Raw genomic sequence first — 19,214 nt, 5'->3', positions numbered from 1 at the left:
TTCCCCACAAACCATCTTAAAAATAAGAATAGTTTATCATCATTCACAGTTGTTTAAGTACCTACTGCTTAATAGTTCACATTTGGGCTCAATATTGAAGGATGAAACTGATTATCCCTGAAGGAACACGAAGAACAGGAAAAAGATGGGGGGAGGGCAAGGAATTAGAGTAACAAGTAGTATTTCTTCATCATCCAAACATCTTTTCACTTAAGAAATAGCTGTTGAGTGTCTATCCTGTGTAGGCATGAAAAGATTTTGGCAAGAAGCCCACAGAGCAGGGAACAAGAGGACATATCTAAATGCAGGTGGAGGCAGGTTTCCTGGAGCTCTGAGCGATGAGGGTGAACCAGCAAGCACACTGGGCAGCACAAGGAAAGTGGAGGCTGCCCTTCAGCCCTGAACACGGGCCCTAGATGGAGAGCAGGGCAGGGCACGGAGGGATGGCCAAGTTCTCGTGTCTCAACAAAAGTTCAGTTGCACAAGAGATGAGGAAAGAGGCAGCCGAGGCAGGAGAAACAGTGTTTTTGCTGTACAGGAAAGTAAGAAAGAAGCCAGAGACCTAGTTCTTATCTTTAGGAAGACACTTTTTGAACCACACCAACCTCCCTTCTGAGAAGGTTACGGCTTCCTTGTTGACTTGGGCTCTCTTCTCACAGGACTGTATGTGTAGTTTCCACAGATCCCAGAGGCTTGCTGATATTATGAGGGTTTTGAATTTAAGGACAGGTGCAGGAACAGGCTCGCAGAGCATCATTGTCACCTAAGCCTGATTGGAGCTTTGGGCATATAGCTGGACTCTCCCTGGGATTTAGTAATTCCCTAACCCGTGACAAACCAGGGCTGCTTTGCACCAGAACGTGGACCCCAGGCCATGTCTCATCACCCACCATGCCGGCTCCCTCCTCTCAGCCCGTCACAAACCACAGGACCCCGCCTCGATGAGCCAGACTTGGTGGTGAATAATGTCTAAGGCGTTGTTGGTACTCAAATTTGTGGTGATTACAAATCCACAGTGTGTCATTATAACTTTGTAACATGATGGTACAGTTAGCACTGTGTGAGTGCATCTTGATGGCATCAACTGTATTCTTTTAATTTCTGTATCTCAGGATTTTCTGTATACTCCAACAAGAAGCTGGTTTGTTTGGGCTTAGGGTCTTTTTTTTTTTTTTTTTTTTTCGGTTGTTATTGGTTTTACAAACCTTCTGGCATGAGTTTGCTTATCTGAAAAAAAAAACCAAAACCTAATCGTTCAGAGGTGTCATGAGGATTAACATAATGCGGGTATAAGTGCTTTAATAAGCATCATTATTTGAAAATCCCTTGCAGATGTTAGCATGTGATTTGCTGAAACTGTAGAACCTCATAAGGCCTGCAAGAACATAAACCACAATCCCCTGAATCCTATAGGTCTGTGACCCACACACTGTAGAATTATAGAGCAAGGACCTAAAAATCAGAAACTACCAGATGTTAACATGGGTCCAGAATCCCACAGTGAGTGAAGTCATATCTTTCTCTGTCTAGCTTCTGTGATTCTAAGAGGTTAGTGAGTTTGTCTCCCATGGCAGAACAATGGCTGATTGATCTTCCCTTTGCTCAAGGATCCCAGTGTGTGGACACTGAGCGTTTTCTGAAGTTCCGCTAAAAGCTTCTCCTCATCGAACTCTCCATTCATGACAAACACGATGAGTTCCTGCCATCTGCAAAATACAAAAAACACATCAAGGTCTTTTGCAGGCTTGTTTTCTGTCCTGCCTGATATTAAAAGAATGGAGAGAAATTTATCTCTTTAGTGGGGTTCATTTAAACTCCCAAACTCAGGCTCTAACATGTATGTGACCCTCTTGATTGCATAAACAGTACAATAATTTCTGCGTGTATAGATTTTCGAAAACCTTAGAATATTCACTTTTAAGTGACTGCTAATTTAGTTCACTGGGTTTGCTTTTGAGTTTATTTTTGTGTGTGGTGTTAGGGAGTGTTCTAATTTCATTCTTTTACATGTAGCTGTCCAGTTTTCCCAGCACCACTTATTGAAGAGACTGCCTTTTCTCCATTGTATATCCTTGCCTCCTTTGTCATAGATTAGTTGACCATAGGTACATGGGTTTATCTCTGGGCTTCCTGTTCCATTGATCTATATTTCTGTTTTTGTGCCAGTACCATATTGTCTTGATAACTGTAGCTTTGTAGTATAGTCTGAAGTCAGGGAGCCTGATTCCTCCAGCTCTGTTTTTTTGTTTGTTTTTTTTGTTTTTTCTGTTTTTGTGTGGTACGCGGGCCTCTCACCATTGTGGCCTCTCTCGTTGCGGAGCACAGGCTCCGGACGCGCAGGCTCAGCAGCCATGGCTCACGGGCCTAGCCGCTCTGTGGCATGTGGGATCTTCCCAGACCGGGGCACGAACCTGTGTCCCCTGCATCGGTAGGTGGACTCTCAACCACTGCGCCACCAGGAAAGCCCTCCAGCTCCGTTTTTTTCCCTCAAGATTGCTTTGGCTATTCGAGGTCTTTTGTGTTTCCATACAAATTTTAAGATTTTTTGTTCTAGTTCTGTAAAAAATGCCATTTGGTAATTTGATAGGGATTGCATTGAATCTGTAGATTGCTTTGGGTAGTATAGTCATTTTCACAATACCAATTCTTCCAATCCAAAAACATGGTATATCTCTCCATCTGTTTGTGTCATCTTTGATTTCTTTCATCAGTGTATTATAGTTTTCTGAATACAGGTCTTTTTTCTCCTTAGCTAGGTTTATTCCTAGGTATTGTATTCTTTTTGTTGCAATGGTAAATGGGAGTGTTTCCTTAATTGCTCTTTCAGATTTTTCATCATTAGTGTATAGAAATGCAAGAGATTTCTGTGCATTGATTTTGTATCCTGCAACTTTACCACATTCATTGCTTAGCTCTGGTAGTTTTCTGGTGGCATCTTTAGGATTCTCTATGTATGGTATCATGTCATCTGCAAACGGTGACAGTTTTACTTCTTCTTTTCCAATTTGTATTCCTTTTATTTCTTTTTCTTCTCTGATTGCTGTGGCTAGGATTTCCAAAACTATGTTGAATAATAGTGGTGAGTGTGGACATCCTTGCCTTGTTCTTGATCTTAGAGGAAATGCTTTCAGTTTTTCACCATTGAGAACGATGTTGGCTGCTGTGGCTTTGTCGTATGAGGCCTTTGTTATGTGGAGGTCGGCTCCCTCTGTGCCCACTCTCTGGAGTCTGGGTTTGCTTTTATTACTATAGCATCGGAGTCACACTCACCGTGTGTCATTTCTGTATAAAAACTTGTAAATTCCAAGTCCCAGAAGGAAAAACTCTGTAAGCAGGTATACTTATATTCATCAGCTCTTTATTCCCTTCAGAGACTAACGGGTCTGCGGTGGATTATAGAAAAGGGAGCTGCTTCCCCCAATCACATGGGTTACTTCAGCATTTTAGGAACCCAGCCGAAAGCAGAAGGTCTAAAGATGAACGTTTGTTATCCCTGAAATTCTCAAAATAAGAGAGCTGCTTTCTGTTTCCTTGGCTGCCATCTAGTGGTCAGTGATGTAGTGACACTAAAACAACACTACATCTTACGTGAAGACTCACAAGATATAGCTGCCTGTCTTTAACCTAGAGGGGTGGGATAGGGAGTGTGGGAGGAAGACGCAAGAGGGAGGAGATATGGGGATATATGTATATGTATAGCTGATTCACTTTGTTATACAGCAGAAACTAACACATCTTTGTAAAGCAATTATACTCCAATAAAGATGTTAAAAAAAAAAGCTAAAAACACAGTTAATTAAAGAAATATTACTGCAGGTATGAGGCAATTATCCTTTCTCATAATTCCTATTTAGATCCCAAAGTGTCATTCCCTTTCCTGTTTCCTGGTCTACAATCTTTTCCATGAAAAGACAAGCGATTCAACTATCATATATCGCTTTAGCTCTAGCACTGTGCATTAGGACTAGGGCTAAAAGGATGAATAAGATAAGGTCCCTGCCTTCCCTGGAGAAGAGACATGAACTCAAATAATGAGCAGTGTGATGAGTGCTTAAATCCAGAATAGATGAGTCATCAAGGACACAAAGAAGAAAGAAAGTCTGTTCTATTGGCCAAAAGAGTTTGAGTGGAGGCTTGCGTGGTGGGTGGAGGTTCTCCAGACAGACAAGAGCAGGGAAGCATGTAAGAGAGATGGGAGGCTGTGTGCTGGGGAATATTGAGAAACCATATGAGGAAGATAGCCAGGGTCTAGAGCAGGAACGGCCTTTGGAGACTGCATTCTTTAGCTAGTCCCGTAACAAACAACCTCGAAACCCCAGTAGCATCCAACAAATATCACTTATTTCTTACTCATGACTGCAAGTGGGCTGGGCTAACTGTGCCCTACTTGTCTCTCAGCCTCTCCTGGGACCCTCCCAGGACCTGTGGACTAGCCTGGGAGTGTTCTTTTCATGTTACTGGTAGAAGCACAAGAGGAAAAGCAGAAACGTGTAAGGCCTCTTAAGGCCGAGGCGCGGAACAAACCTGCTCTCTCTTCCCTGGATTCTATTAGCCAAAGCATTGGCTGAACCCAAGCCAGAGGCAGGGAAACATCTTCTGTTCCTTTAGTGGGAGGGCTCTGAGGTCGCATGTCAAAGGACTCAAATTAGGGGAGTGTAGGAATTGGGGCCAATGATGCCATCTGCCACAAGTTCTATCTTGGAAATGCTTATTTTGAGGTACCCATGGTTTTGTCTAAAATGTGGTTGGAAAACAGTTATGTAGCTCAAAATATAGGTCTGGCTTTGAGTGATGGACCCAGGAGTGCCAAGACCCCAAACCTGAACCCTTGTGGACCCCATCCCACACGAACTGGTCCAGAATCTCTAGGAGTGAGAGAAGGAATCTACATTTTTACTGGTTCCCCAAATGATGATTCTTTCAAAAGTTTCTTAAAGTTTTGAAAGAAACCAGGACTGCTTTGCACCAGAACATGGCCTCCACACCACATCCATTTACCCACCTCCCAAAACTTAGGCAGTGAGACCCCTGCCAGCCCAAAATGCTGCCGTTCTGTGCAAAACCAGCTAAACTCTACCATGCTGGTGGCTAAACCATCGATTGGTGAGTGTTAGTTAATGATATCCCTCAGGGCTAATTTTCACCTGGCAACAAAGCTTAAGTTTAAGAAATGCATTTAGTGTAAAGCTGCAATCTCTGCTAAGGCAGGTGAGGACAGCCTTTGAAGAGCCTGTGAAACTATGTGCTCCCACTAGAGGTTTATTCTGCTGGCTTTACAAACCTGACTACTCAGCTTGTCAGAGTTAACGTTTACTGAAAACTGGACTTGTCTGTCCCCCAAGGTGTTCTCTGACTTCGACTTTGCTCTCTGAAAGTTTGGGTCAGAGGCTGAGCCTAAACTATCTGCTGCCTTCTGCAAAAAGAAAATGAAGGAGGAAAGGAAAAGCCCTCTCATGACTCAATTTTTTGTGTGTATTATTTAAAGACATGCAAAGCCTAGAGAAGCTCCTGAGAGATGCTGTAATCTACGGCCAGCCTCGAACCCGCAGAGCCTGGAAAAAGATTCTCATCCTAGTGGAGGGCATCTACAGGTATGTAAATAACCGGAGACCTATTCACACACTGAGGCCCACAGCGAGCTGACAGATGGGGCAAGGCTGACCTCTCCTAGTTAAATGGAAAAATGAGTTAGATGTAGGTGTCATGAAGGGACCTGAGTCAGAGCTATCAATGTGAACCATCAGGTCTTGGGTCACCTGTCTTTTCAATGACCATACGTATGGCGGAGCACCCTGGAGGCTGGCGTACTTAAGAAGGTGTCTTCAGAAACGTCCTGACAGAGCATTGCTAACTTGTATTGATTCCACTACTTTTGGCTGCCCCACAGTTTCAAGGGCTCTTACGGGATGGGTTATTCAACCTCAGAACACTGTTTGCCTTTATGACAAAGGCAGGAAAGTAGATACTGCTGGTGGGCACCCAGCTGCCCCTAACTCAATAGTGCACCCAGAGTCCAGGCTTGCTGAACTTTGCCAATTGTTAGCATCAGACTACAGAAAGCTTGCACATTTTCTTCAAGGTAAGGTTAACCTGGAGTACAATTCTTGATGCAGAGCTGGGAAGAGGGCGAGACGGTCTTAGCATCTGAAGGCATGCTCAGTCTTCCCACAGCTTGTAGGCTGAGCAGACAAAACACCCAGTAAGCCGGTCAGAGCTGCACTTTCATATTGCTGGTTGTGATTGAATTTGCTTCATCCTATGTCTGAATTGATGATCGTTACTAAGGTAGGAACTGCTCCCAAGTTTGTCTTCTGTTGGATGCCCTAGTGCATGAGTCAAGGAAACATTACTTCAGAGTTACTCACTCCTAAATCAATTCTCAATCTTAATGTTAGAAGAAGCAAGAGCAATGTTTCCTATGGGTTAATTATGGGAAAGTGAACAAGATTAAAAGGAAGGGAATGGGGCTTCCCTGGTGGCACAGTGGTTGAGAGTCCACCTGCCAATGCAGGGGACATGGGTTCGTGCCCCGGTCCGGGAAGATCCCACACGCCGCGGAGCGGCTGGGCCCGTGAGCCATGGCCACTGAGCCTGCGCGTCCGGAGCCTGTGCTCCACAACGGGAGAGGCCACAACAGTGAGAGGCCCGCGTACAGCACAAAAAAAAAAAAAAAAGGAAGGGAATGAGGGCTTAACTTCCCAACAAGGGGAAGCGTGGCTGCAAAGGAGGCTTGAGATAGAGCAGCCTTTGTTCTGCAGCTAATGGAATCCGTCCCTGGGGCACCACCAAGCTCATCCGGCAATTTTCAGTTGTCACAACTGCAGTAAAGTACTGCTGGCGTCCTGGCATCTGGTGGGCAGAGGCCAGGGAGGCTGCGAAGCCTCCTACCATGCACAGGATAGTCCCCTGCAACGGAGAATTATCTGGCTCAAAACGTCAACAGCGCCGAGTTTGGGCAACCCTGCTGTAGAATAATGTAACCACTCACTGGCCCTGAACTTGCTACTTTTAGGAAATAATCTCATCTTGACTCTGGGCTGTCAGAGCCTCAAGCACGGGTCTTTCTCCCTGTGTGATTCGTGCCAGATGCCAGCCTGGGAGGGGAGAACTTATCTAAACACCTGTCAATCAAGCCTGGACTGGTGGGAGCACAGATCAGCGGAGGGAGAGCAGACGGGCATCTCCTTTAACCAGAGTAAACAGAACCCAACTGCAAATAAACAGAACTTGGCTTCACTAAAGACAAGTTGTGTTCTAAGTACTTTGATCATGGCTGAAATTAAGTGGACCACCAGCATTTCACTGTCAAATATTCCCATCAGTTACACAAAGAAACCCCTCTGCTAATGGCTAGGTTGGGCCTGGGTCCTACCATGATATCAGGAGGATAGGGGAGCCAGGTGTGGACTTCGGCTCCAAAACAGGGTGGCAACAAACCACAGCTTAGGGTTCACTAGCAATGGTGACTGCCCAGTGACCTACTGCTGTGAAACGAGCCACCTCAAAGCACGGTGGCTTACACAGCAATGAGTTACTATTTCCCACGCTACTGCGGGCTGTCTGGACCAACTGGGCAGCTCTGCTCCATGTGACATTGGTTGGGGTCATTCATGTGGCTGCTTTCTATGGGGTGTTTGGCTGGGTCTGGAACATCCAAAATGACCTCACTCACACATGTGGGCTCTTGGAACTGGCTGTTGACTGAGGTGCCTTATTCTCTCCTCTTCTCTGGGGTGCTTTCTCTATATGTAGGTTTTTCTCGTTCAGCAGTCTAGCTAGAGCTTCCTTACAACATGGTGGCTGGCTTCCAAGAGAATGAAAGCAGAAGTTGCCAGCCTTTTGAGGGCTGGGCCCAGAACTGGTACAACATCACTATGCCATATTCTATTGGTCAAAGCATGACACCAGTCTAGCCCAGATTCAAGGGGAGGAGAAACAGACCCCACCTCTTGATGGGAGGATTGGCTTGTGTATACAGGGAGGGGAAGACTTACAGGCAACCATCTTTGGAGGCAATCTACCACAGCAGCTCCATCAACCCGACATGTAGACAGGGAGAAGTCTCCACTGAACATGGACTTGCCTTCTCAGAGATGTTCCTTTTTTCTCACCTGCGCAGGAATCTTGTCTTTAAATGAGACTGTGACCTAAAGGCACTCATTCATAGATAGGAAACAGGACCCTTCTTAAACAGGCCTCAGTACCTCCTGGGACCTCAGTTTCCTCGTCCGTAAAATAAGACTGGCCTAGAGTAGAGTTCTGGAACATATGGATGTTCTCATTTGCTGCTCTCACCAGAAAATGAAATTATTTCCCACAAGATTTTCCAAAGGGCCAGGGTTATGAATGTGAAACCAGTGGTTCACAAATGTACTTTTACTTTCCAGAGATGTATTATGGATGTATACCTTGTTAGAATTCACACAAAACCTCCTTAGAGTTTCACTCCCAGATCTCTCTTATCTCTGGCTGTGGTTTGCCCCCATGGGCAAAGTCTCCCTACCACAGACAGCTCCCATAAATCAATTTCTTCAAAACTCCAAAAAAGAGCAGTCAGCCAAATCAGACAGTTTCAGGTAGGTATCAAGGTAGAAAAGGCTAGATACCAAATCCAAGAAGTCAGTAAACTCCACAAAAGCAGTTATGATAATAATAATAATGGTAGCAATAATAATATCGTCATCCATAGATCATGTATGTATTAATATTTATATACAGACTATAGGGGAGTCAGGATTCGGAGGGAGGCCTGGGACATGGGTGTAGATCCTGTGTTGTTGCCTATAACTATGTGCCCTTCATAGGGTTCTTTTGTAAGAATTAAATGAGATCACATAAGCTAGTGCTTCGAGAAGCCCAGCACATCGTAAACCCACAACCAAGGGTAGCTGTCTTCATCATTGAATTTATTTTCAGTTGAGGAAGTTGCAACTCAGAAAGCAATAGGCCATCTGCATGCCGAAGCTGTTTGACTCCTGAAGGATGGGTGTCAGAGGACAGGGTTCACATTTATCATGTGTTATTGCTAAACATTTCACATGTGCTGTTTTGAGTAAGCGCCTCCAGTACTCCTAAGTTTATTGTGAGGATGAAGAAACTCGGGTTCCAAGACCTAGATAACTTGCCCCTGGGCAGATAACTGAGATAATCAGAGCTGGGATTCAAACCAGGTGGCCCTGCTGGGACAGAGGCCCAATGTAAACAGAAGAATCAGCCCATGTGTCCACATTCAATGAAGTAAATGTGGAAAATGCAAGGTCATCCAGTTGCCTTTCAGCATCAACATGTCTAGGGCTCGGTTTCTTCATCGGTAAAATTGGGAGATTGAAACTTGAAGTGTAGAGTTCCATGATTCCATAATTTGGGGTTTAGAAGTACAATAGTATTATTTTAGTGTTCTCACCTGCATTTTCTTTTAAGTCTTGTTTTAAAGTCACAGTCTTCTAGTTTTGTGTCTCTGAGAAGCCTAGTGGTTGATTCATGGTGGTCAAACAATCTCAAAATTATTCAAAAATACACTAGAGATGGGCAGAGAGGTCCCAAATAACTGGGGGTATAAACTAGCATAGCTGGAGCCCAAACTTTCAAAATAAAATTAATCAAGAAATACTATGCAACCTTTTCCAAAAATACACATATAAACAAAGGTTGAAATCTCAGAATGCCATTTTCTCTAAGAATGTAAGCCGTTCTCCTGCCCAAAATAATGTAAGTTTAAGGACTGAGATCTTCAGTGGTAAACTCTCACCTATACCTCTGTGGTTTAAACAAAGACAAAGACAAAGAAAACAGTAGTTACTTTATTTTTAATTAAGCTTAGTTCCTTTTTTCCCCTTTCTTTCCACCTTCCTTTCTCCCCTTGGGTTGTACTCAGGGCCCACCAAGGAGATTTTTCCACCATGTAAGTTGGCAACCCAGTGGTTTAAATCCCAATCCTGCCAGTGGGTAATATGGTTTATAGGTGGAGGAGAAGGTGGTGAGAGGGAGATTTCAAAAAGGAGTCTTGTTACTTAGCTAATACATTATGTAATAGAAAAGATATAAAGAAATTATTCACTGACTTGCTGGTTTAAGAATCATTCAAGTCCCTGCACAGAACTTCACATTAACTGGTGGAATTATCTTTACCTACAGTTGTATTTTAGTTGTTTTTTTTTTTCTATTCAAGTCAAAAGAAAACACAACCTTCCACTCAGGAAGAAAGAATAAAACACTGTTCTTAGGTTTGTTTGGGGTTTTTTTAAATCGTTTCTGGCACAGTGTTCTTTGACAGCAATCTGCAGCAATAACATAGATAGCCTTTTCATGTAAACACCACACTCAGTATCTCACTACAGGGAAAGGTTCAATTCAAATTTGGTCACATTGAGAGAATGAAAACTTAGTGTGGGTAAATATAGCTCTTTATGAAAACTGAATTCCCTCTAGGACTCATGTGTGCCCTACATTAACTCCTGAAATCAGCAGTATTGTGGAGTCATTAATCTTCGAGGAAGAAATATAAACCAGGTGAGCGGGCTCCTCACATCAGCTAGATCGGTCCAAGCAAAGATGGCTAATTAGCTGCCCGGAGTGTCTGCAAACTGTTCAACATTAACTCCGGTTCCTGCCAAACTCAGTTCCAGAACAAAGAATGGCTATTTGTGACATGTCAGGCTTTTAGCGTGTTTGTGTTACCAATTTAGAACATTTTAAAAGATGAGAAGATTCTAGAATTTTGAGGGCATACAGCCATTTATTATGTGTGACACCCATATGCTTTCTTCCTGGAAAATTCAACACAGAGCGTTGTCAAGGGCTCCCAATTTCTCAAATTAGGCCTCGTTGCTACCATTTCCTCCTAAGCTCCACCTGAGAACAAGAACAACCCAATGGGAGCTCGTTATACGTCAGACACTTTACAAATATTATTTCTAGTCATTCTGATAAAGGCCTTATGAGCAGTGTGTCATCATCATGCTTATTTTATATCCGAGGAAACTGAGGCAGTGAAGAGCAAATAAGTTGCCCAAGTCCTCAGTTAGTAAGTGGCGTGGCTACCATCTCAGCTTAGGCAGTCAGCCGGCTGGACCTCCTCCCCGTCAATGGAAACAACTTTAACAAGCAATTACTCTAAGAAAATACTGGAATTAACTTGCAAACTTCTATAAGAGAAGATGACTCTATTTGGTCTTCATGTCATTAAAATCTGAAAACAGCCTTTCAGAATGACCTTGTGAAAAGCACAAGTGTAATAAGCTGGACTTCATTAAAATTAAGAACTTTTTCTCTGCAAGACAATGCCAAGAGCATTAGAAAGACATGCCACAGACTGGGAGAAAATATTTGCAAAAGATACATTGGATAAAGCATCATTATCTAAAAGATACAAAAAACTCTTAGAACTCAACAATAAGAAAACAAACAACCGGGTTAAAAAATGGGCCAAGGACCTTAACAGATACCTCACCAAAGATTTACAGATGGAAATAAGCATGTGAAAAGATGCTCCGCATCATATGCCATCAGGGAAAATACAAATTAAAACAATGAGATACCACTGCACACTTGTTAGGAGTTCACAATCTGAGACACTGACAACAGTAAACGCTGGCAGAGAATGTGCAGTAACCCAGAGCTCTCATTCACTGCTGGTGGGAATGCAAAATGGTCCAGCCACTTTGGATGACGGATTGGTGGTTTCTTACAAGCATGCTCTGACCATACAATCCAGCAACCATGCTCCTTGGTATTTACCCAAAGGAGTTGAAAACTTGTGTCCACTCAAAACCCTGCACACAGATGTTTGTAGCATCTTTATTTATAATTGCCCAAACTTGGAAGCCACCAAAATGTCCTTCAGTTGGCAAATGGCTAAATAAACTGTGGTCCATCCAGACAATGGAATTTTATTCAGCACTAAAAAGAAATGATCTGTGGAGCCAATGAAAAGATGTGGAGGAAACTTAAATGTGTATTATTGAGTGAAAGAAGCCAATCTGAAAACGTTACATAGTGTATGATTCTAGCTACATAATGTTCTGGGAAAGGCATTACTATAGAAACAGCAAAAAGATCCCTGGTTGCCATGGGTTGGGTGTGGAGAGGGATAAGTAGGTAAGCACAGTGGATTTTTAGGGCAGTGAAAGTAGTTTGTGTGATGTTATAATGATGGATATGTGTCATTATGCATTCGTCCAAACCCATAGAACGTATGATGCCAAAACTCAGCCTCTGTGCACCAATACCAAATCAAATCTTGGAGACAGAGTTTTGGGTGAAGTAGAAAAGAATAACTTTATTGCTTTGCCAGACCAAGGGAGACACAGGGGCTAATGCTCTCAAAACTGTGTGTCCCAACCTGGGGGGATTTGGTGAGGATTTTATAACAATGGTTCAAGGATGGAGCTGCTGATAAGGCTCAGGGTGTATGCAGGGCCTGCCTTCCTTTAATCTGGCCTTTGGTGGTCTTTTGATGAGCTTCTGTGGTTCTGGAGGTTATCAAACTGACCTCTCTGGAATGAAGAGTGCTTCATCAAGTAGTTAACATCTTCCATTTGTTGGAGGTTTTAGTTCTGCCAAAACTTGGAAGCAACCAAAATGTCCTTCAGTTGGCAAATGGGTAAATATGAGAAGAGCTCGAAGATATTGTTATGTGTATCCCTTGAGGCAGAACCAGGACCCTGACCCAAGGCTGCACTGTTGTTTCTTGACTGCTCTTCCCTTGTCTCTGCATCCCCTCTCTTCCCTGATTAGCAACTATTTGAACCTGCCCTTTGGAACTCAGGGTAGGTCATGAAAGCTGAAACCTATTTCCTACAAATAAGAAACAGGGGACAGAAGGCTTTTGTGCCCAGGAGCCCCACAGGGTCCTGCTTGGTTTCACATACAATGCCAAGAGTGAACCCTAATATAAACTATGGACTTTAGATGATGATGTACCAATGTAGGTTAATCAGTTGAAACAAATGTACCACTTCGGTGGGTGATGTTGATAGTGGGGGAGGGTATGCATATGTCAGGCGGGGGTATATGGGAAATCTCTGTACCCTCTACTCAATTTTGCTGTGAACCTAAAACTGCTCTGAAAAATAAAGTCCTGTAAAAAAAAGAAAAAGCATCCAACACCTGTTGGTCTGGGTAACTACGTAACAGCTGGACTGTTTTGACTGAATCGACCTAACACTTAAATTATTTTTTAATACATTAAATAAATACATAAGCTAATTAAGAAGAAGGGAGAAATTCAACTCTGTTTGTGTCAACTGACTAGTTCTTGAACTAAATTGATGGGTTGCTTAAACTGTTTGACAAGCTCCTTCATGGGGGTGAGGGTGTGAGTCTGTGTGTTTTCATAGAACTCGCCTGTCAGTGCAGTCAAAACTGTGTGAGCTGTGGACACAGCTTAAGAAGTGTTCTGAGAACTGATTAAAGACAAGAGTTCTTCTAAATCCGTTGGGTTCCAAGAGGTGTCATGTAAATATCAATGTTCATTTCACTTGCTTATTTACTTCCTGTCTTTCCCTTTGCTGGAGGACTAGAAGTGTTTTTGCAATTTAAAATACCATGTAAATTTACCAAATTACAATAATACCATGAAAAATTAAGCACTTAGGCAACAAAAGTTGATCTATAGCAGTGGTTCTCAGAGTCCTGTCTCCAGCTAGCAGTAGGAGAATCTCCCAGGAGCTTGGTAGAAATGCCAATTCGAAGCCCATCCCAGACCTACTAAATCAGAAACTCTGTGGGTGGGACCCAGCAATCTGTGTTGTAACAAACCATTCAAGGGACTCTGATGCTCACTCAAGATGGAGAACCATTGCCCTAAAGGAAAAGAAGGGACACCACCAGAAGCCTCGAATAAGCCTTTGAGTTCAGTGAGGACTGAACAGGAGACCCTAAGGACTTTCTCCCATGCTTTAATAAATTTATGATGTCTTAAAGTTCTTTTGTGTGTTTTTAATTCCTTCTTTTAATCTTTGGCAATTCAAGCACTGAGTTTAGGTCAGACAGAACTGACCAAGTAGACAGCAGCAGGCTGATGAAGATACATCAACATAGAGCAATTTAATTAAAACTAGCAAAACACCTAGACTCCAACATGGTCAGTCTAGTTATGCTAGTCGGCTTTACTAATATGGATAAATTGATCAACAGTGCAGTGAGCTGTTTACTTGGGAATTAGCTATAACAACTCAAAGCACTTAAATCCACTGAATGTAAATTCTTTATTTTCCCCAAGTGAAATAATGCCAGAGCAGCCTTACAAGATTGAGAGGTTTGTCTCCACCAAACAAAATATGCCTTCAGAAGAAAGGAATGGCATGTCCCCTGTCTTCCCCTTCTGGTGTCAGGGCAGACTGTCTGAGAAGTACTGAAAGGGAGAGTGACACAGTTTCCCTGGAGGGTACACACGGGTGATGAGCATTTCTCCTTATGCCCTAGCATGGAAGGTTCCATCGCGCGTCTATCCCAGATCGTGGCTCTAAAGAAGAAATACAAGGCTTACCTCTACGTAGATGAAGCTCACAGTATTGGGTCCGTGGGCCCGACCGGCCGGGGTGTGATGGAGTACTTTGCCATGGACCCCAGAGATATTGATGTATTTATGGGCACATTCACCAAAAGCTTTGGCGCCTCGGGAGGTTACATAGCTGGAAGGAAGGTAAGAGACAGATCCCTTGTGTCTGTTTAAAACCTGAATGCCCTCGGAAGGTAGTCTGCGGGGTCTTCTGATTTCCCTGAGAGCTTCAGTTCAGTTCAACACACTTGACTGATGAGGGCAGCCTTTGCCACCGTGTGTTCACAGCCATGGCAGGCCCAGAAGGTCAAGGAGCTCATTCTCTGATAGCGCAGAGGAGCATGTGATGAGTAATCACATGACCATAAAAAGACAACACCGGCTGTGCCCACAGGCAAAGACAGTACAAAGGAAAGGGCAGTACCTAAGAAGTCTTAGAATGAATGTCAGTCTTGTAGACAAAGGATGGGGCAGCGGGGTTTATATTTCAGAAAGAGGGAATGATGTCTAACAAGCCACAGAAGTGAAGCTGCAGAACTGTAAGTCGTTTGGGTTTTGTGGCGTGAAAAACGCAAGGTGGGTGGTAGAAACAGCGAGCAGAGGTCAGATGCTAAGGACACTGACCCTGTGCTACAAGTTGTGGGTTTTCAGAGTTTTAATCAAAATAGTAGCAAGATCGGAAATGTCTTTTTTAGAGATTTTCTCTGCAAACTAATTCTCTTCCACAGTTTTGGATAAGCCATGGGTCAAATCTTGTCATCCTCTGATACCTTGTCTAGGTGACTTAAGATTCTGATCTGAAGGAATCAGACTGTTAAGTGTTATCCCTGTCATTCTACTGCCAATGCCACCAAGGGGGTTGCTAAAATAAAACAAATGCTTGAAAGGATTTTAAAAGAAGAGGGAAGGGGTGGAGAGAAAGAAAATGAAATATTAAAACCTGGGTTTCGGGGCTTCCCTGGTGGCGCCGTGGTTGAGAGTCCGCCTGCCGATGCAGGGGACACGGGTTCGTGACCCGATCCGGGAAGATCCCACATGCTGCGGAGCAGCTGGGCCCGTGAGCCATGGCCGCTGAGCCTGCGCGCGACGGAGCCTGTGCTCCGCAATGGGAGAGGCCACAACAGTGAGAGGCCCACACACCGCAAAAACAAAAACAAAACAAAAAAAACCCCTGGGTTTCAGGGCTCAGAGAGCCAGTTAATCTGCTCCTTTATAGGACAGTCTAATCCAAATCCTGAGAGCTGTCTCCCCCAGGCCTACACCTGTCCCAGAGAGACTGTGATAGTGTAGCTGGCTCCAGCGAGGAGGGCAAAGAAGGCTCAAAAGCAGTGCATGCCGGTGGCTCGATGGCTTCTCTAAAATTCCTGGTTCCTCACTCACTGTCCCCAGCAGGAACAGGCGTTCAGACTCCTGGTAAACCAGTTAGACAAAACCAGAGAGTACGGCGAAAACAGTCTGGCTGTGGAAAGCCCATGATTTAAAACAACAGATTTTATTACGGCCACTGACCCTGCCATGAGATGCGCAAATGCTTAAAACGTCCAGAGCTTTTAGTGGTCTTTACCCTTCAAGAAGCATCACTTTCTTCCGAGCTCAAAGCATTGTTGTTCAGCGTCCTTCCACTGCTCTGTGGGAATTCGCTGGGTGTTGCTAAAAACATAGGGAATGCCCAGGATCTTACAAAACTCAGCTAAATCTGGTGAGAGGTTAAACTTTCCGTTTCTCGACTGTCAAAGCAATGGGATCAGAGGGTCTCAAAGGAGGCATGCCCCCGACTCAGGCTACTTGGCTTTGTGATTACTTTAGCAGAAGTTCTGAGCTACAAAATTTTTAACCAAGCGTAACTCTGTTTCCTGAACCAAAGGCACCTGAATAAACTAAAGCGAGTGGATCCTTGAAATGTTGTCAAACGTGGTAGCTGTCATCATGTCCCCCTTAGAGTCCCTTCAAGTGATACCCGCTTTAAACAAAGGCTCCTGATGGCCCCTTTAGGACCAGCTCAGTATGGTTCTCTCACATACTCTCCATCCTAAAGTCAGGTGGACTATTTTAAAAGTGTATTTGCTCTTGTCTATGTAACTTCTATTGATTTGGTGTAGATACTGAGCAATTGTGAAAATTATTTAGTATTTACATTAATCAAGAGGGAGATAAAAGTATGTAGATCATTTTTTGCTCTTTAAAAAAAACTTATTTTGTTCATACTTAGACCCAGGGGCTTCATCATTTCGCCCTTTCCCCTCTCCCCCTCCCCGCCCTCCCCTTCACCTTCCCCTCTCGCTCTCCCTCCCCTTCCCCCTACTCCCTCCACAAATACTCTGCAGTCTCTGAATTTACCACTAGGTGGCAGCAAGAATTAGAGAGTGTTTGGCTGACCCATGCGGAGACCTACTGTCCTGAAACAGCAAGATGCAAAACCTAGAAAACACAGGGTAGTTTTCAAGATGTGGAGGGTGAGCAGGAGATAGGAGGTCACTTGAGAAAGTGTCTGCATGGGCCGTTCCCTGATGATTTAAAACTCAGTCAGGTAAACACCTGTCTGGAATCGTTTTGGTGAGACTGTGATAAACCCAGATAAACGGTGGTTTCCTTCTAGCCTAAGGAGCCCATGAGTTAATGGAACTTACGCATTTGCTCCTCTGTGCATTTAATTTGTCAAATTAAGTTAATTTTATATTATGTATAGTTTCCATTTAAATCATAGTTTTTACGCCCCTGGACTTTGAAGAATTTTCACTTTCAGTTTGTTTTAAACTATGCTTTTTAATTGATAGGACATAGGATTGGGCAAATGCTACAGATTTGTTTGAAAAAATAATCTTTCTAGTATCTGTTTAAATAATTTGAGTTCAGAGTTTCATCATACATATTTTTTCTGGATATTTTAAAGTATATCCAGCATTCTAGATACTAAATACTACAAAAGCAACAAAATTAACTATAAAAAATGTTAAAGTGCACACACTAGGACTTTTTATATTTTTCTGAAATCTTAATAATTTCAAGTTCACTCTGCTCATGGGCTTCCTAGTAAATCTTAAGATTTGAAAATAATTATAAACTATAAAACTATAGAAAACTAGAAAACTATAAACTATAGAAAACTATAAAACTATAAACTATAAAACTATAAAAACTATAGAAAACTATATAAAACTATAAAACTATAGAAAACTATAAAACTATAAACTATAAAACTATAAAAACTATAGAAAACTATAGAAAACTATAGAAAACTATAAAACTATAAAACTAGGGCTTCCTAGTAAATCTTGAGATTTGAAAATAATTACTTGAGTCCAAAAATCTAGAAATCTAGCTCTTAACTCTCTTTTTAAATATCAAGGTCAGTGTTAGTGGCACAGGGACTATATTCCTAGTAATAGTTTCTAGGAAGCTCTAGAAATCTTTAGGGAACAGGTGAAGGCAGATGCGTCACGTAAGAAAAAATATTCGGAAACACACAAAAGAAAAATTGGTTTGGTGCTAAGATACGACTACAGAGAGTAGAGTTTTTTTTTGTCCTCACTTCAGCCTTCCGGTAACAAAATGTCCTACAAATTCGTCTCCACTCTTGGAGTTTACTGCCTTGGCCTGACCTACTCTCCCAACCTCAGGGAAACTGCTTAAACTGTCTCTCAAGAGCCAGCAAGGTTTTACTGTTTTGCCCACTGTGAGTTCGGCGCTGCTGTAGCTGATCCATGAACACCCCACCGTGAGTCTTTCTCTCCTTTCAAGACCTTCAGGTGAAATGTCAGCTACTTACTCCTCTCCACCTGTCAGAGCTCCATGCCATGAACAGCTTCTTGGAAGAAAGCCTGAGCTGATGGGGCTAGTTTCCTTATTTTTATTTTTGAATTTGCGTTAATCCAGTTGCTGAGGCGATGGGGTCAACACTGCAGACCCCAGCTTCTAGGATCCCGGTTTGGCTCAGGCAAGGATCCTGAGTCCTCTTGCATGCCTGGGGTTGAGCACTGGCTTTCACAGCCTCCACTGGCTGACCAGAGATTTGCAAATGAATGAAGCAAAGGTGACCCTCCTGACTGATAGGTTGCAGGGCTGAGATTCTGGAGGAGGGGACTGGGCAGCCAAGCTTGGCGTGAGTGTTAGCCCAGAAGCCTGGGCGCCAGACGAAGGCAGAAGCCAGCTCTGCCCTGCGTGATCAGCCCTGGCTGTATTTAACAGCCCTTTGAAGTAAATGGGGGTCATGGAATGAACGCCAAGATGTTTACCCTAAGAGCCTCCTGTCTAACTTTCTCAGAAAAGCCACCCTTGTCCTTGAACTCCAGGCTCAGGGTTTTGCATTTACTAATGGCCTTGGAAACCTTGGTCTGAAGAGACCTCTAACCCAGCCTGAAGGAAAACACAACATGGTCTCTCCTTAAGACCAGAGCTAACTCGTAATTCATGGTTCATGGCATCCAGTGGGCAAGTGATAGGAGGAAATCGGAAAACCAGGAACCAAGGCTTCCTTGATGTCCTGCTGAGGGGACTCCAAGAGTCCCACTTTCTGAACCACACAGGTAAATTACCTCCCATCCACACACTCAGATTCTGAGAGAAATTGGACTCAGTCTGAAAGAAATAAGATTATGGGCAAGACAGTCTTACTGCTTAAAGGAAGTGATACTGTGCCGCTGAGGCATCTATTCAAACTAAGGATGCATGTGACCTTGGCTTTGTGAAATTTCTCAATTTGATAGGAAAATTGGGG

The 19,214-nt window shown here is 43.4% G+C and overlaps 1 protein-coding gene across 3 annotated transcripts in view; it reads left to right on the top strand.

Moving 5' to 3' along the window:
* The window catches only part of SPTLC3 (serine palmitoyltransferase long chain base subunit 3), a 126,508-nt gene that overhangs the window by 68,020 nt on the left and 39,274 nt on the right, over positions 1–19,214 (top strand). For all 3 annotated transcript variants that reach the window (XM_067707470.1, XM_067707472.1, XM_067707471.1), the window contains 2 exons: positions 5,486–5,591; positions 14,425–14,644. In XM_067707470.1, coding sequence (XP_067563571.1) covers positions 5,486–5,591; positions 14,425–14,644 — 326 coding nt within the window. The remainder of the gene's footprint in view (positions 1–5,485; positions 5,592–14,424; positions 14,645–19,214) is intronic.

The sequence above is a fragment of the Pseudorca crassidens genome, chromosome 15 (assembly GCF_039906515.1).
Source record: "Pseudorca crassidens isolate mPseCra1 chromosome 15, mPseCra1.hap1, whole genome shotgun sequence".
Taxonomy (NCBI): Eukaryota; Metazoa; Chordata; class Mammalia; order Artiodactyla; family Delphinidae; genus Pseudorca; species Pseudorca crassidens.
Note: the sequence above shows the minus strand (reverse complement) of the source record. Positions and strands in the feature narration are given on the sequence as shown.